General features: G+C 42.1%; 1 protein-coding gene across 2 annotated transcripts; it reads left to right on the top strand.

The window, feature by feature from the left end:
• Nucleotides 1-529: 529 nt before the first annotated feature.
• On the top strand, nt 530-20,355 carry LOC130248881 (phosphatidylinositol 3,4,5-trisphosphate 3-phosphatase TPTE2-like). Of its 2 annotated transcripts, none has more exons than XM_056482940.1 (19): nt 530-899; nt 1,299-1,372; nt 3,371-3,448; nt 5,617-5,664; nt 6,351-6,509; nt 6,780-6,899; nt 9,606-9,705; nt 10,535-10,598; nt 11,111-11,175; nt 11,740-11,800; nt 12,045-12,126; nt 12,209-12,297; nt 14,771-14,832; nt 15,742-15,822; nt 16,805-16,910; nt 17,548-17,645; nt 18,019-18,114; nt 18,583-18,653; nt 20,107-20,355. In XM_056482940.1, exons 2-19 carry the CDS (start codon nt 1,323-1,325, stop codon nt 20,207-20,209), a joined length of 1,533 nt encoding a protein of 510 aa, XP_056338915.1. In that variant the 5' UTR covers nt 530-899; nt 1,299-1,322; the 3' UTR covers nt 20,210-20,355. The 2 variants fall into 2 exon arrangements, with proteins under 2 accessions (XP_056338915.1, XP_056338925.1); XM_056482950.1 differs by having other exon boundaries at nt 530-904.
• The last annotated feature ends 1,567 nt before the right edge of the window (nt 20,356-21,922 follow it).

Below are 21,922 nucleotides of genomic sequence, written 5' to 3'. Positions count from 1 at the left end.
GGGAGAGAAGGCTGACCCTCTCCTGGCTCCAACCTCCTTTCAGGCAGCTGTAGAGAGTGGTAAGGTCTCCCCTGAGCTCTTCCTCTTCAGGCTAAACAACCCTAGGCAAACTGAAGTGGACCTTATAGGCCTTGTGCTCCCATCACCACCTCTATTGCCTTGTCTGGACACTCTCCAGCCCCTCAGTGTCCTTCCTGAATCAAGGGAGCCAGAATTGGACACATTACCGGAGGTGTGGTCTCACTAGTGCTGAGCTCGCTGCCCTGGCCCCGCTGTCCACACTATTTCTGCTACAGGCCAGGATGCCATTGGCCTTCTTGGCTACCTGGGCCACGGTCTCCTGGCCCATTTACAGCCACTATCGAACAGCACCCCCTGCTCCTTTTCTGCCGGGCAGCTTTCCGCCCACTCTGCCCCAGCCTGCAGCGCTGCATGGGGAGGTTGTGACCCGGGTGCACGACCTGGAATTTGGCCTTGTTGAACCTCGTGCTGCTCGGCCCATGGCTCCAGCCTGTCCAGATCCCTCTGCAGAGCCTTCCCACCCTGAAGCAGACGGAACTCAGCCCCACCGTGGCCTGGCCCAGGAAGGCCCGCCGGGGGCCGGCGATCCCCGCGGGCGGCGGGGCCGTTCCCACGGCAGCGGGCGGCTCCGCCCGGCCCGGCCCGGCCCGGCCCAGGTGCAGCCGGGACATTTCTGGGCGGCCCGGGGGCGCTGAGGCGTGTTCGTGCTCCGCGCCTCGGCCTCGGCCGGCGGTGAGAGGGGCTGGCCCGGAGGCGGGAAGGAGGGCCGGGGGGGCCAGGATCCAGCCCTCAGGAAGTTTAACCCAACTTTCCGCTGAGTCCGCGGGGCGCCGGGGGCGGTGTCCAGGCTCGACTTTGAGCCCGGCGGCCGCGCCGAGGTGAGGTGGGAATGGGGAAGGGCTCCGGGGGGCTCAACGGGTTGCGGCGGGACCCGGAGCTGGGGTGTCCCGGGGGCAGCGCCCGGTCCTCTCCCGGAGCCTCCAGCTGGGGCTCCGCCGTGCTTCAGAGCCTGGAGCAGGCTGAAACGCCTCACAGTGGGGTAGAGATGCTGTTATCGCTGTGGCGTGTCTGGTGCGGTCAGAATCTCTTCATCAGAGTGCTGGGTGCCTTGGCTCTCACTAATGTTATAGTTAAGGGATTGAGCTTTGTCAGTCCTAGGGGGGAAATAGTTGGAAGTGAAGCAGAAGCCTGGGACTGTGAGGGTGAGGCTGCTGTAATATGCTGCTATTCGCTGTTTCTTGTACTGTCTGACTTTAACTCGGTGTGCTTCTCTTCAGGCCAGCAGGGAAACAACAGGCAAAATGACAGCTGTGAAATATGAACAAGCCACCCAGCCGAGAGAATCATCTGGGTGAGTGAAATGAACTGTGCCAGTGAGGGAGTTTGGGATTCAATATGTGATGTGTTGTCCTGTCTTTAGGTTCTTAGTGCTTCAGATATAACAAAGGGAATAATGGTGCAGTGTCTGAAGTTTATACAGCATAGAGTCTTTTTATCTCCCCTCTCCCACCAGTGCCACTGTCTGAGAGGAGGGATGTCTTTCACAGAAATACGCTGTTTTGATTCACTTCTTGTAAGTGATTAATGAGTACAAGGCCTCCATCCCTGGTATAATAAGCCCATGGCATTAAAGTGTGCTCTCTTTTAGCATCCAAACTGTCAAGAGACTTACAAGAGAATGTCAAGGTCTCATGTAGAGCAAGATGCTCTTTCTCTGCTTGCTTTAAAATCCTCAAGTCTGAAGTTGCCTTTAGGAATGAGCAGTCAGAAAAGCTTATGCTTTGTATGGAGTGTATGCGTGAAGGGAAAAATTTCTTCTAATATGTCCTTCTTTTATTCTCTTCCACCCCCCTAGTCAAAGCTGAATTGTAGTAGCTTGTGACTGAGAGCTTGTTCTGCCTTGAACCACAAGCAGATGCAGAATGATCAGCAAAACAAACTCTCTCTGAGGAAAGCAATATCTAGGACTGAATTTTTGTGTGGGAGCACTATGGAAACTGTGCTTGGATTGGACTTCTGTTTTATCTTTGTATTAAAGATTGTCTTCCTAACTGAAAACACTTCTGTTTCTCATTCTTCTTGTGGCATATTTTAATCACAGTAGAGGATGAGAAGGTATAAGCAAGTGACCTGCAGCAAAATTGCAGAAGCAGGCTTTAGTAAGTGAAGCATTTCTGCTGTTCAGTAAGTGTAAACACTCAAGTGAATAGTCTGTAAGAATAGCTGGGAAGCAAACCTGAATGCTTATTCATCACTAGAGCTTTGCTTCAGCTCTGGGAACAAAATGAGGACAGTGGTTTCACTGGGAACACTGGAGCTAGGAAATGAGGCTTGAATGCTGAGATTTTTGCATCAGAATAATTCTTCTATGGAGCCTGATACTGAGTGCAGGTGGTGAAGCATCAGCACTGGTTGCTGAAACTGTAGAAGGATCATTAAACTTCTTGCTTAAAAGATGGTTAGCCCAGACTGCAGAAGCAGTGCTGGTGCATGGGTCTGTTGCTGAGGATGAGGAATAGTTGAATCCTCAGAGTTATCACACTAATGCTGGGCTGCCTTAGAACAGCGTGGAAACATCAATATTGAATATGTGTATGTAGCTGTTCCTGCCCATGAAGCAGTGAAACCAGAGGCAGAACTTCAGCAAACAGTGTGGCTGTGCTATTATGCATCACAGTATTTCTGTGGAGACTACTTAAATAAGGACTCCTGGATTGATGCTACGCTTTTTCTCTGAAATTGTCATGTGGCCTTCAAAAAAACAAAAACTTTATTTGAAGAGACCCTTTTAAGGAAGTTATGGCAAGCAGCTGCTACCCCAAAAAACTGCTGTTCTAGCACTAGCTCAGCTGCTGCTCTGGTCATCCAGTTTCCTGTCTGGTATCCTGTTCTGCACAAAAACATCTCTATGCAGTGGCTTTTCCTGGTGAAAACATTAATTCTCTGTACAAGAAGGTCACTGTAAGAGCATTTGTGTCACTTGGACCCTCTGAAGGCATTTAGCATATGCTTATTTCTGGCACTTCTAGAGCCTGGACTGTTGAGTCCTTAGCAGACTTGTGGATGCCCTGCTTCAAAGCCCTTTATCCTACTGCTGAGCACATCTGTCTCTTTTGTGGGGGAAAACCTTTGAGAAATGGGCTGCTAATAGGAAATAGATCAGCACAAGCCAAGGAGTTCAGCTATGCCAACATGGGGGAAGTCTTTCCTCCCCTAGTGCTGGGCCTGTGCTCTGGCTCAGGCTGCTGCTCACTTGACAGTTAATTCTTTTTTTTGGAACAACAAAGCATAGCAATAAACAGAGTTGACATCTCTATCAGTGTGTGACTTGTATTATTTTCTTTGCCAGCTCTCCAACAACTGAAGAGGCCACAGTAAAGATTGATAATGGTCGTGATGAAAATAATGGACCAGACAGCTGTTCCAAGTAAGCTAATGATACACTGAATTTCTTTGCTTACCCCCAGGAGTGAAATCTGATGAGCCAAAATAAGAAGACAGGTGGCTTATTGAAGTAGAGATAAGCCCAGTAAAGTGCTTGATATTGCCATTTCTTCTAGTACGTAGTGAAGACAAATAAATTGAGGAAGCCTCTTTTATCCCTCTAGAGATAAGAGCTCAACCCAAGAGCACAAGTCCATCATATTATGGAGAATGGGTAGTCCAAACCACATTGATTAAATTTTCCCAAAGGAATGAATTTGTGAGAGCACAGAAGAGCAAGTGCCAGTGAGAAAATGAGATGAGTATCTGAGCATAACAATAATCATGGCACTCATCAAGACTAAATTGTCCAAACTTGCTAGTAGTTAACTCTGTTCTTAAAGCAGTTGTTTCCTGACAGTGTTTACCTCATGTTACTCTTACAACAAACTTAGTTAAGTCAGTGGCAAGTCCTACATCTCAAGAAAAGTAAGCCTAAGCCTGTTATTTCATCTATTCTATGTGACAATGTGTTTTTCTATATTTCAGAAGTCAGAATTTACAAATGTATTTCATAAAAGCTCTGAGATGATTATGTAATCGTATGTGCTGTGTTTCCTTCAACTGATTTAATATGTTGGCCAGCCAGTTTGGAGTGGTGTGTGTATATGTTTTGTACCTAGTGTACCTAGTTAGAGGCACTTGTCCATAGAGTGTGGAAGCTGAAGTCTTGGTGTCCCCACTACAGCTGTAGGATTGACTGGACAGACATAGACCAGCAAACCATTAGTGTCGCTACTGCAGTGTGTCCTTAGTTATTTGGCATTCATAAATACCAGGAAAACCTGTGTGTTAAGCTACCTTCAGGACAAGACATGGTATTGCATCCTTGCCTTCTATAGGAAAAGTGAGTACTACAACCCACATATATCCTTCCAGCTTGAGAATGCAAATGTTTGCTGGTTAGACCTTGTACTTTAGTTTAAGAGTAAGAACTTAATAATGAAAAGTGTGGGTTAATTCAGTAACCCAAACAAGGTGCTGCTTCAGCACTTGAAAGGCATCCAGCCTTGTCTTAAGCTGAGTTACTGAAGTGCACCAAGTGAAATGCGATGCTTAAGTGTCCTAGAGGAAACAAGTATTTTGGACAGGATCACTAGGGTGCAATGTGCATTACTGAGCTTACAAAAAACTCTTGCAACAGTACAAAATAAATCTATCAGCACTTTTTTCTAATATATTAGGGACCAATGGTAAGTCCTGCTGTTAGTAATATGCTTGAAAAAAGGTGCTTTCTTCTAAATGTCTAAGAAAAGGCTTGATGCTTATAGTTAAATAGGCTTGTGATTACTTAACAGGCTCGCAGTCTGTTTTTCAAACTGTCAGGACTTGAGGTTTGCAAGTTCTACACCAAGAATTTGTACCTTAGTTCTTGGTATAATCTAAAGAGGCTTCCAGGCAGAAAAAGAGTTACATAAAAGCTTTGTTATAAACCAAAGGGCTTAAAGCATACCAAAGAGGCAACAAATCTACTGTAATTGGCAACAAGAGCTGTGACCCTGTCAAGACTGAAGATAATTCTCACAACTAGAAGAACTTGGCATCAGAGACACTTTTTCTTAGAAGATATTTGGATTTTCAATCTAAAAGCCAAACTGATGTTTCCTTTTTTAAACTAGAAGTGGGATTTATATTCTTCTATTCTGAAGGCACAGGAGCTGTTAAGGAGTGTAGTCCTTTTCAGGCCTGGGAATAAAAGTGGTCTGATACAATAAGTTAATAAATGGAATGAAATATAAGAGGTGTTTATCTTCCAGTCTTCCTCTTGACCAATAGCTGTTATATAAACTCACTTCTTATAGCTTACTAAGCCAGAGTTCAAGCATCACTGGAAATGTGACATGGAATAATGTTATGGCTAAGTACATACTGCTGTATTTCCAGGATCTGGAAGCTGATTAATACTCTCCCTAACAAGTGATCAAAACACTGTTTTCTGTACTCTCTTAAACTATATACTTCATGAATGCAACTGAATAATCTCATTTTAGAGAAATCACTACTATGCAGAACAGTAAAACCAAAGGAATGTGAACAAAAGTATATAACAGTGCCCTTGTGGCTGATATCTGTAGCAAAATGTCACTTGTCATAATGTCTCTTCTCTTGCAGTGCAACTAGGAGAAAAATTGCCCCGTTTGTGATGTCATTTGGATTCAGGTAAAAGCTTGAGCTTGTAATGATGTGGGAAAGGTAAAAAAAAGTCCTCATTTCTGGTGTAAGAACTTGAAGAGTTCCTTAAACATCAGTAACTCCAGATTGCTTTGTCTGAAGGTACTGAGTCCCTTATCACCCCCAGGAAAGGTAACTTGGGAAAAGTACTAGAATTGAAAAATAAGACTTAAACAGGTATGACTACATTCTCCAAGAAGAGCTGAAAGTCAGAACTGTAAGTGTCATTGACTTGGATAAAACTTCTTTAATGGCTTATTTTTGGCTGGCAGCCTTTGAACAAACAGTTGTCTAGATGCTGGAACAAGGCAAGCCGATAAAGAGTTATTTTTAAGGATTGTATTAAGTCATGAGAGGGAGGGAAGCTGAGTACGGTGAAAGCAGCAGTGTTACTTTTATGCCTTAAAGCATTCAAGTTTGCACTGCTTCTGGGTAGCTGTGAAATCATAAATTAACAACTACAGCTATGTCTGAGGTAAAAGTATGGTTCCACATAGATGATGGTCTCTGTGCATATCACTTAAAAATGCAATTTGAGATCTTCAGCTTGTAATTAAGCAGGCTTCAGTCTATGTAAGAGAACACACTTGCTGAAACAACTTAGGAATCAGGGTTTGTGCTGTTCAGTTAAGTGTTCATTCCTGCCTCTCAAACTTGTATTTTTCTCTTTGCAGAGTATTTGGAGTTGTACTTATCATTGTGGACATTATAGTTGTGATTCTGGATCTGGCTATCAGTGAGAGAAAGAAGAGTACAGAGATTCCTGAAGGTGTTTCCCTGGCAATAGCCCTCTTCTTTCTTATTGATGTTCTCCTGAGAGTGTTTGTTGAAGGGTAAGACATGGGCAAAAATTTAAGTCAGTGTGGCAAGTCCTCAGGCTAGGAAGGAAGCAAGACTTCAAGCTTGGGCTATGAACATGGTGTCCTGTAGGCTAATTTTCTGGTCATAGATAATAGCCATGTCTTTTCTTGGCTGTTTATGTTGATGGTTTCCCTTCTGTAGAACAACTGTAAGTGTTTTCAGTATAAGTGAGCACTTGGAAGCTACATCAGCTTTGCCATAACATGTGTTTGAAATCTGTCTAAAATTTTCCTTGGTTTCAGCTTCAGGAACTATTTCCGGTCCAAACTGAATATTTTGGATGCGTGTATAGTGGTGGGCACCCTGTTAATTAATTTGACGTACTTCTTCTTAGACCTTGATGCAGCAGGGGAGATACCAAGGTAAGAGTGGTATGGCAGCTGGTGAGTGTGAGCCCTTTTATTGATAATCTTCTAAGAATTTTCTTGGACACCTCTGAGCCAGATGTGTGCATATGAGATCCCAAATGGGACTGTAATAGTGTGTCATGGTACAGACCAGTGCAGGATAGACACACAGTTTTGGTCTGTGGTTATGCTGTAGGTTGTCCCTGCCTCAAAGGCAGAGAGGATCTGAACATACTAGGGATAACTAAAAGTGAGGCCATCAAATGCTCTGACTCAAACACTTTTGGGGAAAGGTGTGCAGTAGCCCTTATAGAGAGGAGGGTCTGAAGGCAGTCAGAAAGAAGAGTTGGATTATCATAGCAAATGGAGCAGACACGAAAGGGAGGATCTCTGTCTAATGGATCTTGCAATAGTAAGAGTTGCCAAACTGTTCTTGTTTCCATCACTTTGCTTTCCCAAAAGCCTCATAGTAGTGTATGCTGTATTTTTCAGCCATGCTCTGGGGAGAGGAAACATGCTGTTTATGTGCATAAGCTGCTTCAAGTCCTATTTCCTTCTGATTTCTGTATCTTGATCAGAGGATAACCTGTGAGATTAATCCATTCCTGATGGAGACAGAATTAAACTTTTTAGATGAGTATATTCGTACTAGGTTTGACTTAGAGAAACTTTCTTGCATCAGCCAGGGAAAAGTCAAGCTCTTAAAAAAAAAAAAAGTAAATTAAAAGCCATCCCCTGCCCCAAATTCAGCTGACTGATGGGCATAAGAGGGGAACATTATTCCAGAAGAAAAGAAAGTTTAGTTATTGAAGAATCCAGAGCTGGACAGATAGGTGTAAGTGCTAGTTTTCTTTTAAAGTGCTTGCTAAACTTGGGTATCAAGAAGTAAAACTGTCAAAGGAATAGCTTTTGCAACCTAGTTTCCTCCTAGGTTGTCTTAAGCATTCATTGGAGTTTTTAATTATTACTTCCCATTTCTATAGCCACATTTTTCTGAAGCAGCTTTCATCTCATAGGAGCACCCAGATAAAGGGAGGGGGAAAAAAACCAGTGTGACAGGGTAATCTGCACTCTTACCTCTACTAGGCTGTGCTAGTAGTAGGCCTGATCCTACACTGGCCCATCTGGCTGTAGGTCTGTGTGTGCAAGTTCTTTGTATTCTGACTTGCTGAAGTTGATGGGAATTTAGAATATATTTTTGGCTCACATAAAGAGGATTTCACACTGGTGCTCTCAGAAGACACTCAGCTGAGGCCTACTATCTTACCCATTCAATTTTTGAGGCCCTCTATAAGGCTTCTCTTGTTAAAGACTCTAAAATTGTATTCTGACCAAGATACTGCTATGTGGCAGTAGATGATAACTCAGATTTGACCAAATACCAGATCTTGAGATGGTGGTCTTCCCACCTAACACAGCAGTAGTGTCCACAAAATCCAATTAATTCCTGGTAGCCTTACTGGGGTTTATCACTTTTCTGGGTCCTTCCTCAAGAAGCAAACAACAATCTTAAATCTTAAATTTTAATTATTCTGAGACATCTCATGACAAGTGAAATTTCATTGATGCACCAGAGGAGTATAGTTTCTCTTTCTAATCTGGTCTAGCTGGGTGTGTGTAGGGATGAGTTAACTGTTTTCTTGAAGTCTCATCTATAAAAGAACTTTAGGAATGAGAGCTTGATATCTGTCTTGGGGCTAATGCTTAACAGGCTGACTTCCTTAAGGACAGGATGCAAATGGCTTTTATCTTGGAGAGTTGCTTCTCAGAGTTGTGGAAGAGGGGTTGTGGAGTTTTCAGCCCAGTTTTAGTTTCTCATTTGCTGCTAGCTCCAAGGAAATTCTGCTTTGAAAACAGGAGGGTGATACTGAATTTGGAAGAGGCTCAGGAAAAAAACTGCAACTTCCTCCAGGTATCTAGGACAACCTTACCTTGCTGAGTTCAAGCTCCATGTCAGTGGGGAGCAGACTGTGTTCAACTGGAGTTTTGTCTCCCTTACTGTTGGTATTCACCAGCATTTTTACAAAAACGTATCAAAACCTAGAATGTGTGTGCTGCTTAAAATGTATGCTCACTTACCTCCTTAAGGAATGAATTGAATATTAGCTTGCCCTTTTCCGTAGGAATGTGGGAAAGCAGCTGCTCTTTTTCAATTGTTTTGATAGAACCACTCACCTAAGCTGCTTTCCTGCTTCAAAGTTCAACAATAGTTCAAAGTTCCTCAAACTAAACCAAGTGCTCAGGTTGCTGAATGATTAAACACAGGATACATACTAATCTGTTCTCATATTTCTTAATCATGTCATGAGGTGCTTAGCCTGTCTAGCTTCTTTTTAGTTGTTTTTCAGGTGTCTACATACACTTTAGTGTGGCTGTGTATACTTAAATTTATAGTTGAGAATTAGCTTCAAGGAAAAAAAAAATGGTGGTAATAACACAGGTAATGTTAATGGAATTTGTTGCTTTCTAGCCAGAGGTGCCTGTGGAAGTCTGCTTGAGCAAGTAGGGGATTTCCTGGTTCTGTTAGCTGTTGAGAACATGTACTCACAAAAAACCCTTAACAATAAACCCATGATATTGTATTTGTTCCAAAATCAGCCTGAGATGTCCTAGTTCAACATATGAAACAAAGTTTTAAGCTTTCTCTTTTTTAAGCAACTTCAAGCTTTGCTTGTAAGTTTATTTGTGTCAATTTTCTTTTATGGTGAACCTGCCATCTAGAATGGTTATTTTCCTCCGAATTCTGAGAATTGTCATCTTGATAAGAGTCTTTCGTCTGGCTTCACAAAAGAAGCAACTTGAAATGGTGACCAGGAGAATGGTAAGTTGGCCTCTTAACACATCTAAGCTACTACTGCTGTTTCCAGCTCTTTCTTCAGGCAGCATCAGTGGTAAGTCTGCAATTGATAGTGTTGCCCAAGCAGCACATCTGTTCAATGTCCCTGACAGGGCTCTGGAGCTTTGTCTCCACCTTCAGAAAAGCCTTGTCATTCTGAAGTTGCTCAAGTAAGCAGCAACTTGACCTGGAAGGCCAGCATATCAAAGTGATTGCAAGACCCCGTGTGTCTCAACTGATAATTTCTAGCTTGTGTGCTACATAGACTGTTTTCCCTCACATGGGGGAAGGTAGGAATTTTAATGTGTCTGATGCTTTATTTTGGGTACAAACAAAGCAATCTAGCTGTTGAAGCCCTATTCACTGTCAGTGCCTCTTATTTCATCATGGGCATTCAAGTGGTACTTGAAACTTTAAGCGAGTCCCATTGTTTAGGAAGAAGTAGTCTTGGTTATAGTATCTGTAACTTTATTCTTTTTTTCCCCCTCAGTCTCCAGACACTCAAATAACAATGACAGATTCATGCTGCAGTATTCATAGAATCTGCAGTGTTCTTTTCACTAGCATAAATTTTGATATTTGATGGTAAAAATTCTATACAGAGCTGCTACCTAGAAGTTAATACAAGGAATTTGCTCTTGGATGATGCTGTAATGAAATGAGGCTCTACTACTCAAGTTTAACTGGAGAGTCTAGATGGTTGAATTTTCCTACTTACAGGCAACACTTGGTGATCATTGTCATTCTTGTGAAAGATTAACTCTTACTTTTTTTTTTTTTTTTTTTTTTTTTTTTTTTTTTTTTTTTTTGTCAGGTCTCTGAAAACAAAAGACGTTATATGAAAGATGGCTTTGATCTGGATCTCACTTATATTACTGGTTTGTGGAAACAAATGTCACTTTGCAGCATGTTGTGTCCTGTGAAGACTTGTTTTTCAGTTAATGAGAGCTTGTCATGAAATACAGACCATGTTTTAGACTCATGAAATTTAAGTATGAAGTCAAACCAGGCCTACTCCTTTTCTTTGGGATTATGAAATATGGATTCCTGAGTGACACTGTTCTTCAGAATTAGCCTTCTGGGAGAGTTATACATGCTGTATGTAATGACAGAAATTTATCTGAGGTCTAGGGAACCAGTGTTGGGAAAATATTTACTTATGTTTGCTTCAGATTCTGTGGAGACTGCCACTTGGTGGCTGATGCTTTGGGGAAGCATTATCTGTCTTGCTCTAGCTATGCTAAGTGTAGAGGAAAGCCTACCAGAATTGGTGGATTGTTCTTCTCATTAGGGTAAGAATAAGACATTTCATAAGGATATTTCTCAGTCAGGTAGTTCTTATGTGCAGGGGGCTTCCTGCTGTTATTTGTGATTGCTGTCTTCTCAACAGATCGAATTATTGCAATGTCATTTCCGTCTTCTGGGAAGCAGTCTTTCTACAGGAATCCCATAAAGGTAAAAATCTTACCTACCAAATTCACTGTTTCTGAAATCTGTTTCTTTTATAGGTTCCTGCTAATTTACATGTGGCCTAGATCATATCAGTCCTAGTTCTGCTGCCTTTGCTGGTTGGAATGACTGACTGATGATCTCCACTGTGCTGCATTGCTTGTTATAGTGTCTCAGCTAGACCTAGTGGTTTGTATCTTGTAGTGGAGACACACCAGTGCCTTGATGCTCCTGTTCTTTGGGAATGTTTTGAAGTATCAAGGCAGTTCTGTCCCAGGCTAGTAATGGTGATAAGATCTATTCACCTAAATAAAGTGGCTTTAAAGTTCTGTGTAGATAGTGTCAGAGCTCTGCTTCCTGGTATTGTGAAAATATATATATAGGGCCAGGAAGATAGCTGCAGTAGTACTTTTATTCCAGATGAGAACTGGAGCTGTCAAGTGAGAAAGGCCTGCTTTCCAAGAGCTGTTGATGAATGCAGTTGTTGATCCCATGTGGGGTGTGAGGGGTTGAGGTGGCAGTGGAAATAACAAGGAGAGCTCTAACTACTCTGAACTCATTATTTCTTAGGAAGTTGCAAGATTTTTGGACACCAAACATCCAGACCACTATAAAGTCTACAATCTCTGCAGTAAGTACGTTTAGCTGCTGACTATATTTGAGTTAAAATTTAATGTATAAGTGAAAAGTATGAAACCAGAAGATAAGCATGCCTGGCTTTAGCCAAGTTACCTCTGATTTTTCATTTTAATTTGTCTATTAACACTGCTGTATTTTAGACACTAGTACATGCTCAGACCAGCTGTTGTGTGTTACAGACCACTTTGTTACAGTCCTTCTCCCTTCCTGGCATAACTACAGATCTTTTCCTATAGGTGAAAAAGGCTATGACCCCAAGTACTTTCACTACAGGGTGGAAAGGATCTTCATTGATGACCACAATGTCCCAGCACTGCAGTGAGTCTTGTCAAAAAATACATACATTGTAATAGTTCTGTGAAGGCATTTGCCTTGATTCATTAACATTCCTCCTGTTTAGGGACATGCTGAAATTCACTGCCAGTGTCCGGGAATGGATGAGTCAGGATGAGAAGAACATTGTAGCAATTCACTGTAAAGGAGGCAAAGGTAGGATTTCTCATGTACAATCTGTGTATATTACAAATCACACTTCTTTGTTGTAGATTCTTTGATTAAAGTGTGACCTTAAACCATGCTATGAGATGGGTTTACAGTGTAACTTGACAAACACTGCAGACACAGTGATGACTAGTATGAGTATAATACTCTGTGTTTAGTGTTAAACAACTCCATTTTTAGGTAGTCTAAATTGGTTCTTAGTCTAAGCTGTCATTATGTCTCTTAAAATGTTCTTCAGTAACTTTCTGGTGTTCTGGCATGTGGGACAGCATTCCCCCAGGAAAGACTGGGGATAGGGGGACTACTAAAACTGCTACTATTAAAAGTGGTAGGCTGCTGCTTTGGCTTCTGGTAGCCAGTCACCCATGCTGAGTATTGTGCATTGTAACATAGTGCAACCTATCCATTGTTTAGGTTGGAAAAAGACCTTTGAGATCAAGTCCTACTTTTAATCCAGTACTATGAGATCCATTACTAAACTATGTCTCTCAGTGCCACATCTGCACATCTCCAGGACTGCCTCCAGGAATAGTGATTCAGCCACTTTCCAGGGCAACCTGTTCCAGTGCTGTTGGAGAGGAAACTTTTCTTAATATCTAGTCTAAATCTTCCATGGGGCAACCTGAGGCCATTTTTCTCTCTTCCTATTGCTTGTTACTTGATGGAAGAGACCAATCCCACCTAACTATGACCTTTACAGTAAAAAGGTTTCCTCTGAGCCTCCTTTTCTCCAGGTTAAACACTTTCAGATCTCTCAGCTGCTTCTTGAAGACTTGTGCACCAGACCCTTCCTCAGCTCTGTTGCCTTTCTCCAGACACACTCTAGCATCTCAATGTCCCTCTTGCAGTGAGGGGCCCAAAACTTAATGCAGGATTCAAGGTGCAGCCTTTTCAGTGACAAGCATAGAGGGACAATCACTGCCCTGGTCCTGCTGGCCAGAATATTGCTGATACAGGCCAGCATTGCCATTGGCCTTCCTGACCACTTGAGCACACTCTGACTCATGTTCAGCTGCTGTCAACCAGCACCCTCATGACTTATTCCAGTGGGCTGCTTTTCAGCCAATTTTTTCTGAGCCTGTAGCACTGTGGGCTTGTTGTGACCCAGGTGCAGATCCCAGCCCTTCACTTTATTGAACCTCATACAGTTGGCCTTGGCCCATTGATCCAGCCTGTCCAGATCCTTCTGCAGAGCCTTCCTGCCCTCCAGCGGATCAACATTCTCACTCAACTTGGTGTCCTCCTCAAACTGACTGAGGATGCATTCAACCCCCTTGTCCAGATTGTTGGTAAGGACATTAAACAGAACTGGCCTCAGTATTGTGTCCTGGGATCACCACTAATGACCAGTTGCCAACTGGATGTAACTCCATTCACCACCATTCTCTGGGCCTGGCCATCCAGACAGGTTTTTACCTGGTGAAGAATGTATCTGTCTAAGCCAATTTCTCCAGGAGAATGCTATGGGAAATGGTGTCAAAGACTTTACTAAAGCCAAGCAGACAGCATCCACAGCCTTTCCCTTATCCATTAAGTGGGTTATCATCTCATAGAAGGAGTTAATTTTGATTAAGCTGGACCTGCCCTTCCACGTTGGCTGGGCCTGATCCTGGTTGTGCTGTATTTATTGTGTGATACTACTGAAGATGATCTGCTCCATTTACATCTCTAGAATGTTCAATGCTGGATCTTAAATCAAGACACTCATGGTACTAGGTGACAGAGTATGATGAAGTCTTATGGGAACAAGGATTGTGAAACATATGAGCTAAACTGCAGGTGCTGTGTGAACCAACAGTGGTGTAGGAGCTGTTGAAATGCATAAATGACTGCAAGTAAGCCAAATTTCCCTGAAAATACCTGCCACATCTTTAGCCACCTGCTGTTACTACTGTGAATAGTTGGCTGAAAGTAGGTGGTTACTTAACATTAAATAGTTGCCCCCAGGTGGAGCTCTGTCTTAAAAAGTTTTGCAAAACTGAATGTTGAAACTACCTGCATGTCAAAACCAGCTTGAAGAACAAGTGTAGGGAGAGTGACTTGACCTCTGAGACTTTAAATTAAAAACTGAAGCTATATAGGTATTGTCATGCTAGCAGACTTGATGGCTTCTTAGTGGTGTTGCAGGGAAAACAGTTGGGGCAGAAAAATAACTCTTGATACTTATAGCATTGGGAAGTTTCAGTTTATAGTCTCACTTAGTAAAAGTGCATGACTATTTCATGCTGAATGGAATATGCAGATACTGACCAGCTGCCTAAGTGTCTCTAGTAATGAAAATATGGGGACAAGGAACAATTTGACAAACTGTAGTATCTTGTCTTTAACTCATTCTTCTAAGAAATACTTGACTGTCACTTATAACTCTTGAAATAGATAACAGGAGATGATGTCACCTTCACAATAATCCCAAATACCTTTGAACTGCTGTAATTCAACTTGTATTGCGTGTCTAATACAGGCAGGACTGGAACAATGGTCTGTACCTGGCTCATAGACAGTGACCAGTTTGAGAGCGCAAAGGTAAAAACTGCTGTTTATTTTTTGACTTGTTTAGATTACAAAAATGTCTTTTCAGGATTTACTGAATTGGTGAAATGCACTAATATTCTGCAAAAATTCCGTACTAGAAAAAGGATTCGCTGAAAAGTCTGGTTTTAAAAAAGTTCATGCAAGTCTGGCTGCAGTGTAAATTCTGATGGAAATTATTAATGACCTGAAAGAAGTGAGAAAATAGTTCAACAAGTTACCAACTTGAAGGATTCTTTTTGGAGGAATAGTGTGTCTAGGGTCTTGAGCAACAATTTAAGCTGTAGGTGACTTCTGAGCAAACTCTCCTAAAGATAGTATCAGTAGTTTTAAGTGGTTTTAAGCAATTTTTACCTGGTCTCCCTCCAAGTAGTATGAGGCATCAAGAATTGTCTTGTCTTGACAGCCAGTATTACAAAAGGAAGCCCTTCTAGGGAAAGGGAGAAAGATCAAGTCCCAGCCAGGACAGGTGCTGATGGTGCTTTATAGTATCCCAGGTCTGATATATCAGCTGGAGATTGGGGATGCAGAAGGCCGAGGACACTCAAGGTAGTCTGTGCAGACTGTATATCCATTTAATCACTGTTTTCCTCTGAGTTTGCTTTGTGAAGATATGAACTAGTGTTCACTTGAAAAATATAGATGGTTCTAAAGCAGTAGCTTAAAAATCATGTTGCTGTCCTTCACTCATTCATGAATGACATTTGTCTGACTTCCTAATTAGTAGTTTCTCCTTGCAGTTAAAAGTTTCCTTTTGAAGGTACCAAAACAATTATTGCATATTTACACTTGCATTCCTTTCCTGGACTTGAGTAGTGTAGTTCTAGCTTACTATCCCCTTCTCAAGAAGGGGAATGATGGTAGGATGGATACCTTAACCCTTGAAATTATCATCCTGTGTAGGAAAGTTTGGACTACTTTGGGGAGAGAAGAACTGACAGAAGCACAAGTACGAAGTTTCAAGGAGTTGAAACTCCCTCCCAGGTAAGCTCAAGCAGGTTCAGGAGCAGTAATCAAACCAATATTAACCCTGCAAGTGCTTATGCTACCCCACCTCCTCTGCCTTGTTTCAGAGATGTAGGTTCCTATTATTTGCTTAACTCCTGAACTCTTTGTACTCTTCCTGTGAGTTGGAAGACAAACAGCTGACAGGGTTGCCCTGCATCTTTCTCCTTTCTCTTATACCTTTCTCTTAACAATAATGTCACATTTGGAGTAAAGTGTCTAGGATAACAACAGTTTTTGAGATTGGGAAAGCTTTCAGTCCAACCCCACTGTTCAAGCAGGGTAACCTGGACAGATGTTTCTGGTCAGATCTAGAATATCTGCACAGATGCAGATTCCACAGCGTGTCTGGACATCCTCACAGGAGCATGACACTGTAAGGCAATTGGACTGTTTAACAAGGATGCACAGAAGCCTGCAGCCCAGCCTGGGGTGGGGCCATGACGCTGATTTGGCTTGGGTGGAGAAATCCATCTTCTGCAGACTGCATTCACTGGGAAATACTACACAAGTTTTGCCTCAGACCACAGTTTTGCACATTTTGATTTACTATTCTGCATGATGCAGAGTTGGGAAGTGAATCTGGTGACAGGTACTTATAATTGCTGGTATAAAATAGAAGTATAGATGTCCTTTAGTAAAATTAAGGTATCTTTTATGTTTAAACATTTGGCCTCCTAAGGCTGCAATATAAAAGCTCTTCATTTCTTGCTGAACTAAAAAGTACAGAATTCCTCTTAAAACATGAAGTTTAAACGTTGATTAAAAATCTAGGTGTCAAATTTGTCTAGAAGATTGTTTCAGCTGAGAAAGGGAAGGATAACAATTGTCTTTCTTCTTAGTTTTGGACTTCGAAGGGCTAAAAACTTGGAGTAAAAGATCTGTTTAAATCCTACATCTGCCTAGAATTTATCTGTGTTGGGTGCAGAAACTGAATGTGTCTGGGTTTTTTGTGTTACAGAGTAGGTATGTTGGGTATTATGAGATCCTGAAAAACAAGTATAACTTGAAACTCCCACCAGAGAGACAACTCAAAATAAAAAATCTCAAAATCCACACTATGCATGGTAAGAACTCTTGTGTTTGGGCATTCCTCTATCTGGTAATGGTTTCCTATTACAGGCAACTGATAACTGTCTATCTTGCTAAGCCTGTGGTAGGAATGCAGGCTTACTGGGATTTGAGAATTTAAATGACACAGAACAATGAGGAGTATTTTGTAATCAGTTGCACTGTGTTGTGTCACTTTCTAGATGTCTGACCAAACGATGGTTCACATACAACCTGCTCTTTTTTGGAAAGGGAATCACTTTTCAAGTGAGACTAACTCCCCATGTGAAACCTGATCCACTGATGTTTCTGAGCTTTAGATACATGCCTGCTACAGTACATGTGCACTGGTAATCTTGATCAAAGGCTGGAAGTTGATGACTCCGTGTTCCAGGGGAGTTCAAGCTGCTGTTATTGTTCAGTAAATGGGAACTAGAGTTTTCATTAGCCTGTTCCCCTACTGGGGAGAACTTCAAAATGCAATTTTCAGACTCTGAATCCTGGCTTACCTTTAGCATTGCAGTTCTCTAGAGTCTTAAGCAAGGCATTCTGGAAGGAAAACACTTTTGAATGGGATTGCACTTGGTTTTTGTGACTGCTTATTTTTCCAGTTAATGTCTATGCCTCTGGTATAATGCAACACTTTGTTCTTAGGAGTTGGGAAGGGCAATGGAACTGATATGAAGGTGCAGATAATAACAAGGAAGCAAGTTGTACTACAGTGTGTATGTGCCAATCAAAAAAACTGCAAGGTGAGTACTGTGAAGACACACGAGTTGAGCCACAGAAGCTAAAAGCTGATTTATAGGTTAAAAGTGTCTTAATTTTATGTCCAATATTAAATTTCTGCATAGTCTAACTAAATGGATAATGTAAATTACAAGAGGATAAAAAAGCTAAACTTTGCCAAATTCTAGGAAATGTAGTAGATACGAAAGATTTCCCTGGGAGCTGTTTAAATGCAAATAGTTCACTCTGTCCTGAGCAGCTTAAACTGTTGTTTGTTATTCTAGCACTGCTGTTGTATTTGTGTACCATGAATGAGTAGTTAGATCTTGTCATGAATTGGTCCTTTGTCTTGCTGCAGAAACTTTCATAAAACAAATTCTTTATTCTGTTACCCAGCTCTTCTTTGATTCTGAAAGTGACTCTGTAGTGATTGGCTTGGAAGATTGCCCTGTCGTAAGTGGTGATGTGAAAATCAGATTTGAATGCAATTCTGTAAGTATACCAGTGTAAAGACCTTCAGTTGGGTATGGGGAGAGGCTGCAGTGCAAACTGCAGGGAGTCCTACCTGGCTGAGCAGCATGGGGCAGAATCTGTTCCTCCCCAGTGATGTCTGCTGTGCCTCACGTGCAGTGAGGATTGCAGCAAGTGGTGTAACATCAGCCTAGGCAAGCAGGGGAAGCACCTGGCTGTTCAAACAGCTGTACAACCAAGGCATCTTATTTGGATATCTGCTGCTTCTGACCATGAGGGTCTCTCCTCATAGTATTGAGTGTCTTGGTACTGAAATAATTGCAGAAAAAATAGTAATGTGTATGTGATATGGGGCTCTTCAAGTGTACTGATTTTGGCACTCTAGTTTTGTAAACCAAATTAGTGAAGAAAAGTGGGTACCTTTGCTCTACAAACAAAACAAAAGTTCTATTGTGTAACATAGTCCTTAAAAAAGATATTTGTATTTAGGCTCTCCCAAAAGGCTATGATGACTGCCCATTCTTTTTCTGGTTCAACACTTCCTTTATTGAAAATAACAGGTAAGTGATCATAGTGAATGCCTTCAGATCCTAACTTCTGATGTCTGCATGGAGCTGAAAGATTATAAACATAGTAGTGAAAGCTGAGATAAGGAAGGCCTGATCAGCCAGCTGACTTTTGTGTGGATACTGGTGTTTGGTCCTCAACTGTAACTTGTGAGCAGGCAGTTGCTTGTGCTGTGACAAATATTTTAAACACATGGGAGCTTTTTATCTTAACTTAAACCATTGGATGATTTCCTTGGTGCTCTCTAACCATTGTTAATGAAATTGAATTAAAAAATATAATGCTAACTATCCAAATCTGCCATGCTCTGTAGTATAGGCTGCCTGAGAAGAAGGAACTCAGTAGCTTAGCAGGCAGACATTAAGGTCACAATTAGAAGTACTAATGCTTGGGGTGACAAAGAAAGGCCCTCTTATGGTTTCTCATGCTTTTGATGAAGTTAGAAATTACTGTGATTTTGCTTGCTAAGACTGGAACTCCTGGAGAAGCTCCAGTTGGTGAAAGCTGGGCTTGTTTATCTTGTTTTGGGAGTGATGTAGAAATGCAGAGACAAGAGAGCCTTATCAAGTCTGCCTTGCTTGACAGATTCATGTAGAGGAACAGTGAACTTGGCATATGATACATAATTACTGTGTTCTTCATGGCTGGAAGAGAAAGAAAACAGTTTTTACATAACTGATCCTGTTAGAGCCTGAGAAGAGGTAGCCATGAGTCTGTTTGTAACAGTTAACTTAATATCCTCAGCCACCAGTGCATCTTTCAGTCTTGATGCAGACCAATTAGACCAAGCCAGTGCCAGGAGAAATGTGTGCCAGCTGACTGATGGCCCTGCAACATTGCTATCTTGAGGGTTTTGCTGAAGTGCTTTGTTTCCTCCACAACTATGGAGGATGCCCCACTAGGCCACCTTTTCTCCCATTTTGCCCAGACCTTCTGGTAGACCTGAAGTGGACTAGGGTGATCAGAAGTGAAACAGCTGTGAAGGCAGTACTTCTGTCTCTGCATCTCTAATTCAGACATGGCTGATGTGCAAGTGCTTTTAAGTGGTAACTAGGCATGAATTTGGTAAACATTAAAATTGGAGAACCTGCCTGATGAGGATGGGTGCTGAATTAAATCCTTGCCTTTAGGAAGGCTGGTTGTTAAATTCCTGGCACTTGCGTCATATGAGGAGGCCTTAAGCTGAATGCAATGTTAATTTCCCTCTGTCTTGCACTGTGGGGCTTTGGGAGGGTGGTGAGGAGCCAACCCACAAACCCATCAGGTTGGCTTTGTTTTTGAGACTACATAAGATGCAAAACACTGTGCAGGCATGGCTGACGTCTTTTTAAATTCAAGGTCTAAGGCTGTATTTAATATCTAGGCTGAGCTGGAAGATCTTTCATCTGGCTGAAAGGAAAAGCATGTCTTAGGCTGTAAGATATACTACTGAATTTTGTCTTTCAGACTCTACCTTCCCAGGAATGAGCTGGATAACCCTCACAAATCTAAAACGTGGAAAATCTATAGTGAGTCATTTGCTGTGGAGGTGAACTTTATTGATCCATAAGGGAAATCTGAAAGAAGGGAAACATGATGTCTTGCTGTTTCAGTATAAACTGAAGCAGTGTCATTTGGATGTATTTAATGTATTTCTATGTAGATACAACATCTCAAATAAAGTTACATGAAGTTCTGTTGTGCAGGGCAAAAATACTCTGAAGAGTTACTTAATGTCAGTTGACTATCACATCATGGGCTGTTGGATTCTTGGAGCTTAGATATGTCTGCATATAGTTAATTCCTCTTTGAGTAATGTCAGACAATTACCTGTCTTCAAGCATAAGCATTAACATGATGGTGGATGAAGACCAGAAGTCTGCATGAGACTGGAAAAACCTGACATGACTCCATCAAAATTGGGGTTTTCCACAGATGGGTAGAATATGGGGATTTTGAGGGAAGAATATTAATCTCCCTCTGTTGGATTGTTGCTTCTTGAGCAGAAGCCTTGGTATTGAAATGGTCATCATCAGTAATGAGTTATGTAGGGCACTGAGCAACACCTGGCCTGGGAGCTGCCTGGAGAGGTTGGAGGCTGCACCGCTGCTTTTCTGCTGCTGTACCTCCCCACAAAGGGCTGCAATGGCCACTTGACCTAGGGCTTAAATCTGGCTCTCATCAGCTCCTGAGCATTCCAGCTGCCTGGGATTGGTTAGTGTGGCTGCCTTAATGCCTGCATATGAGGGGTTTGATCTGTGCACCTGCTCATTTGAGCTCACTGGCTCCTCTTGAGTTGCACTAAGACCTGTAATGCACAGACTTTCAGGATGCTTATTCTACTTCCAGCTGTTCTCAGCAGTGCAGCTCTTTTGTGGAGACTGTGCCTTCATTTGTGTGAAATCTGTTGAGGTGTTAGCTTCTTGGTTTTGCTGCTTCATTAGTCTTTTTGTTGTTGGGAACTAAAAAGTAGAAGGTAGGTGACATTAGCTTTCCAGTTAATGAAATAAGCAGAGAGGTCATACACCTACCCTGTGCTTGTAGGTAGTTGTGTGGTAGGAAGTACACCATGTGTGAGCTCAACTTCTACTTTTGCTATGTATTTACCTCACTGTCCACGTGAATGTGGCTAGGGGCTAAAAAAGGATGCCCTTTTATTGCAGCTACAAGTAGCTGATGGCCAAGTTCATTTTGGCTTAGTTCAGGCAGTTAGGTATCACTGTCCTAGGATGCACTTTTGTACAGTTGGCAGGGCACCAAGGTGACCCATCATCCTGCTTAGGGAGTAAGCCAGTTTCCTCAGATAGCAGCAGCAGAGGCTGTAACAGCAGTCAGATTTTTCTAGCTGAGGCACATGCAGTTAAGTAAAAACTAATGTGTAAGCGGGAATGAGGAACAAAATAGCTTTACATGGGATATACTATGTTTCTCTTGGGAGATGTGGGTGCCACAGCTCAGAGGAGGGTAACTATAGGCCCTGCCTCCCTGTTCCACTGACCTTCACAGGGTAGCTGACATTTGTCCTTTGTATATGTGGAATTTAGGTGACCTATGCTTGACTCCCAGCATTCTTCTGACAGAAAACATTATAGCCTGCACCGTGGTAATCTAGAAACTTGGAATTCAAGGTAAACCTTAATACTAAAACTGACACTGATACTACAAAGCAACAGGCCAAGTACTGAACCATGGGTTTCATTTTCCATAGATGTTAAATCAGCAGTTGTTTCACAGCACTTTACTCTAGCTGCCCCCTTTCCCCTCAGTTTTGAGGGCTTTATAC

The sequence above is a fragment of the Oenanthe melanoleuca genome, chromosome 1, assembly GCF_029582105.1.
Source record: "Oenanthe melanoleuca isolate GR-GAL-2019-014 chromosome 1, OMel1.0, whole genome shotgun sequence".
NCBI lineage: Eukaryota > Metazoa > Chordata > Aves > Passeriformes > Muscicapidae > Oenanthe > Oenanthe melanoleuca.
The sequence above is the reverse complement of the archived record's forward strand: the minus strand, read 5'-3'. Positions and strand labels throughout refer to the sequence as shown.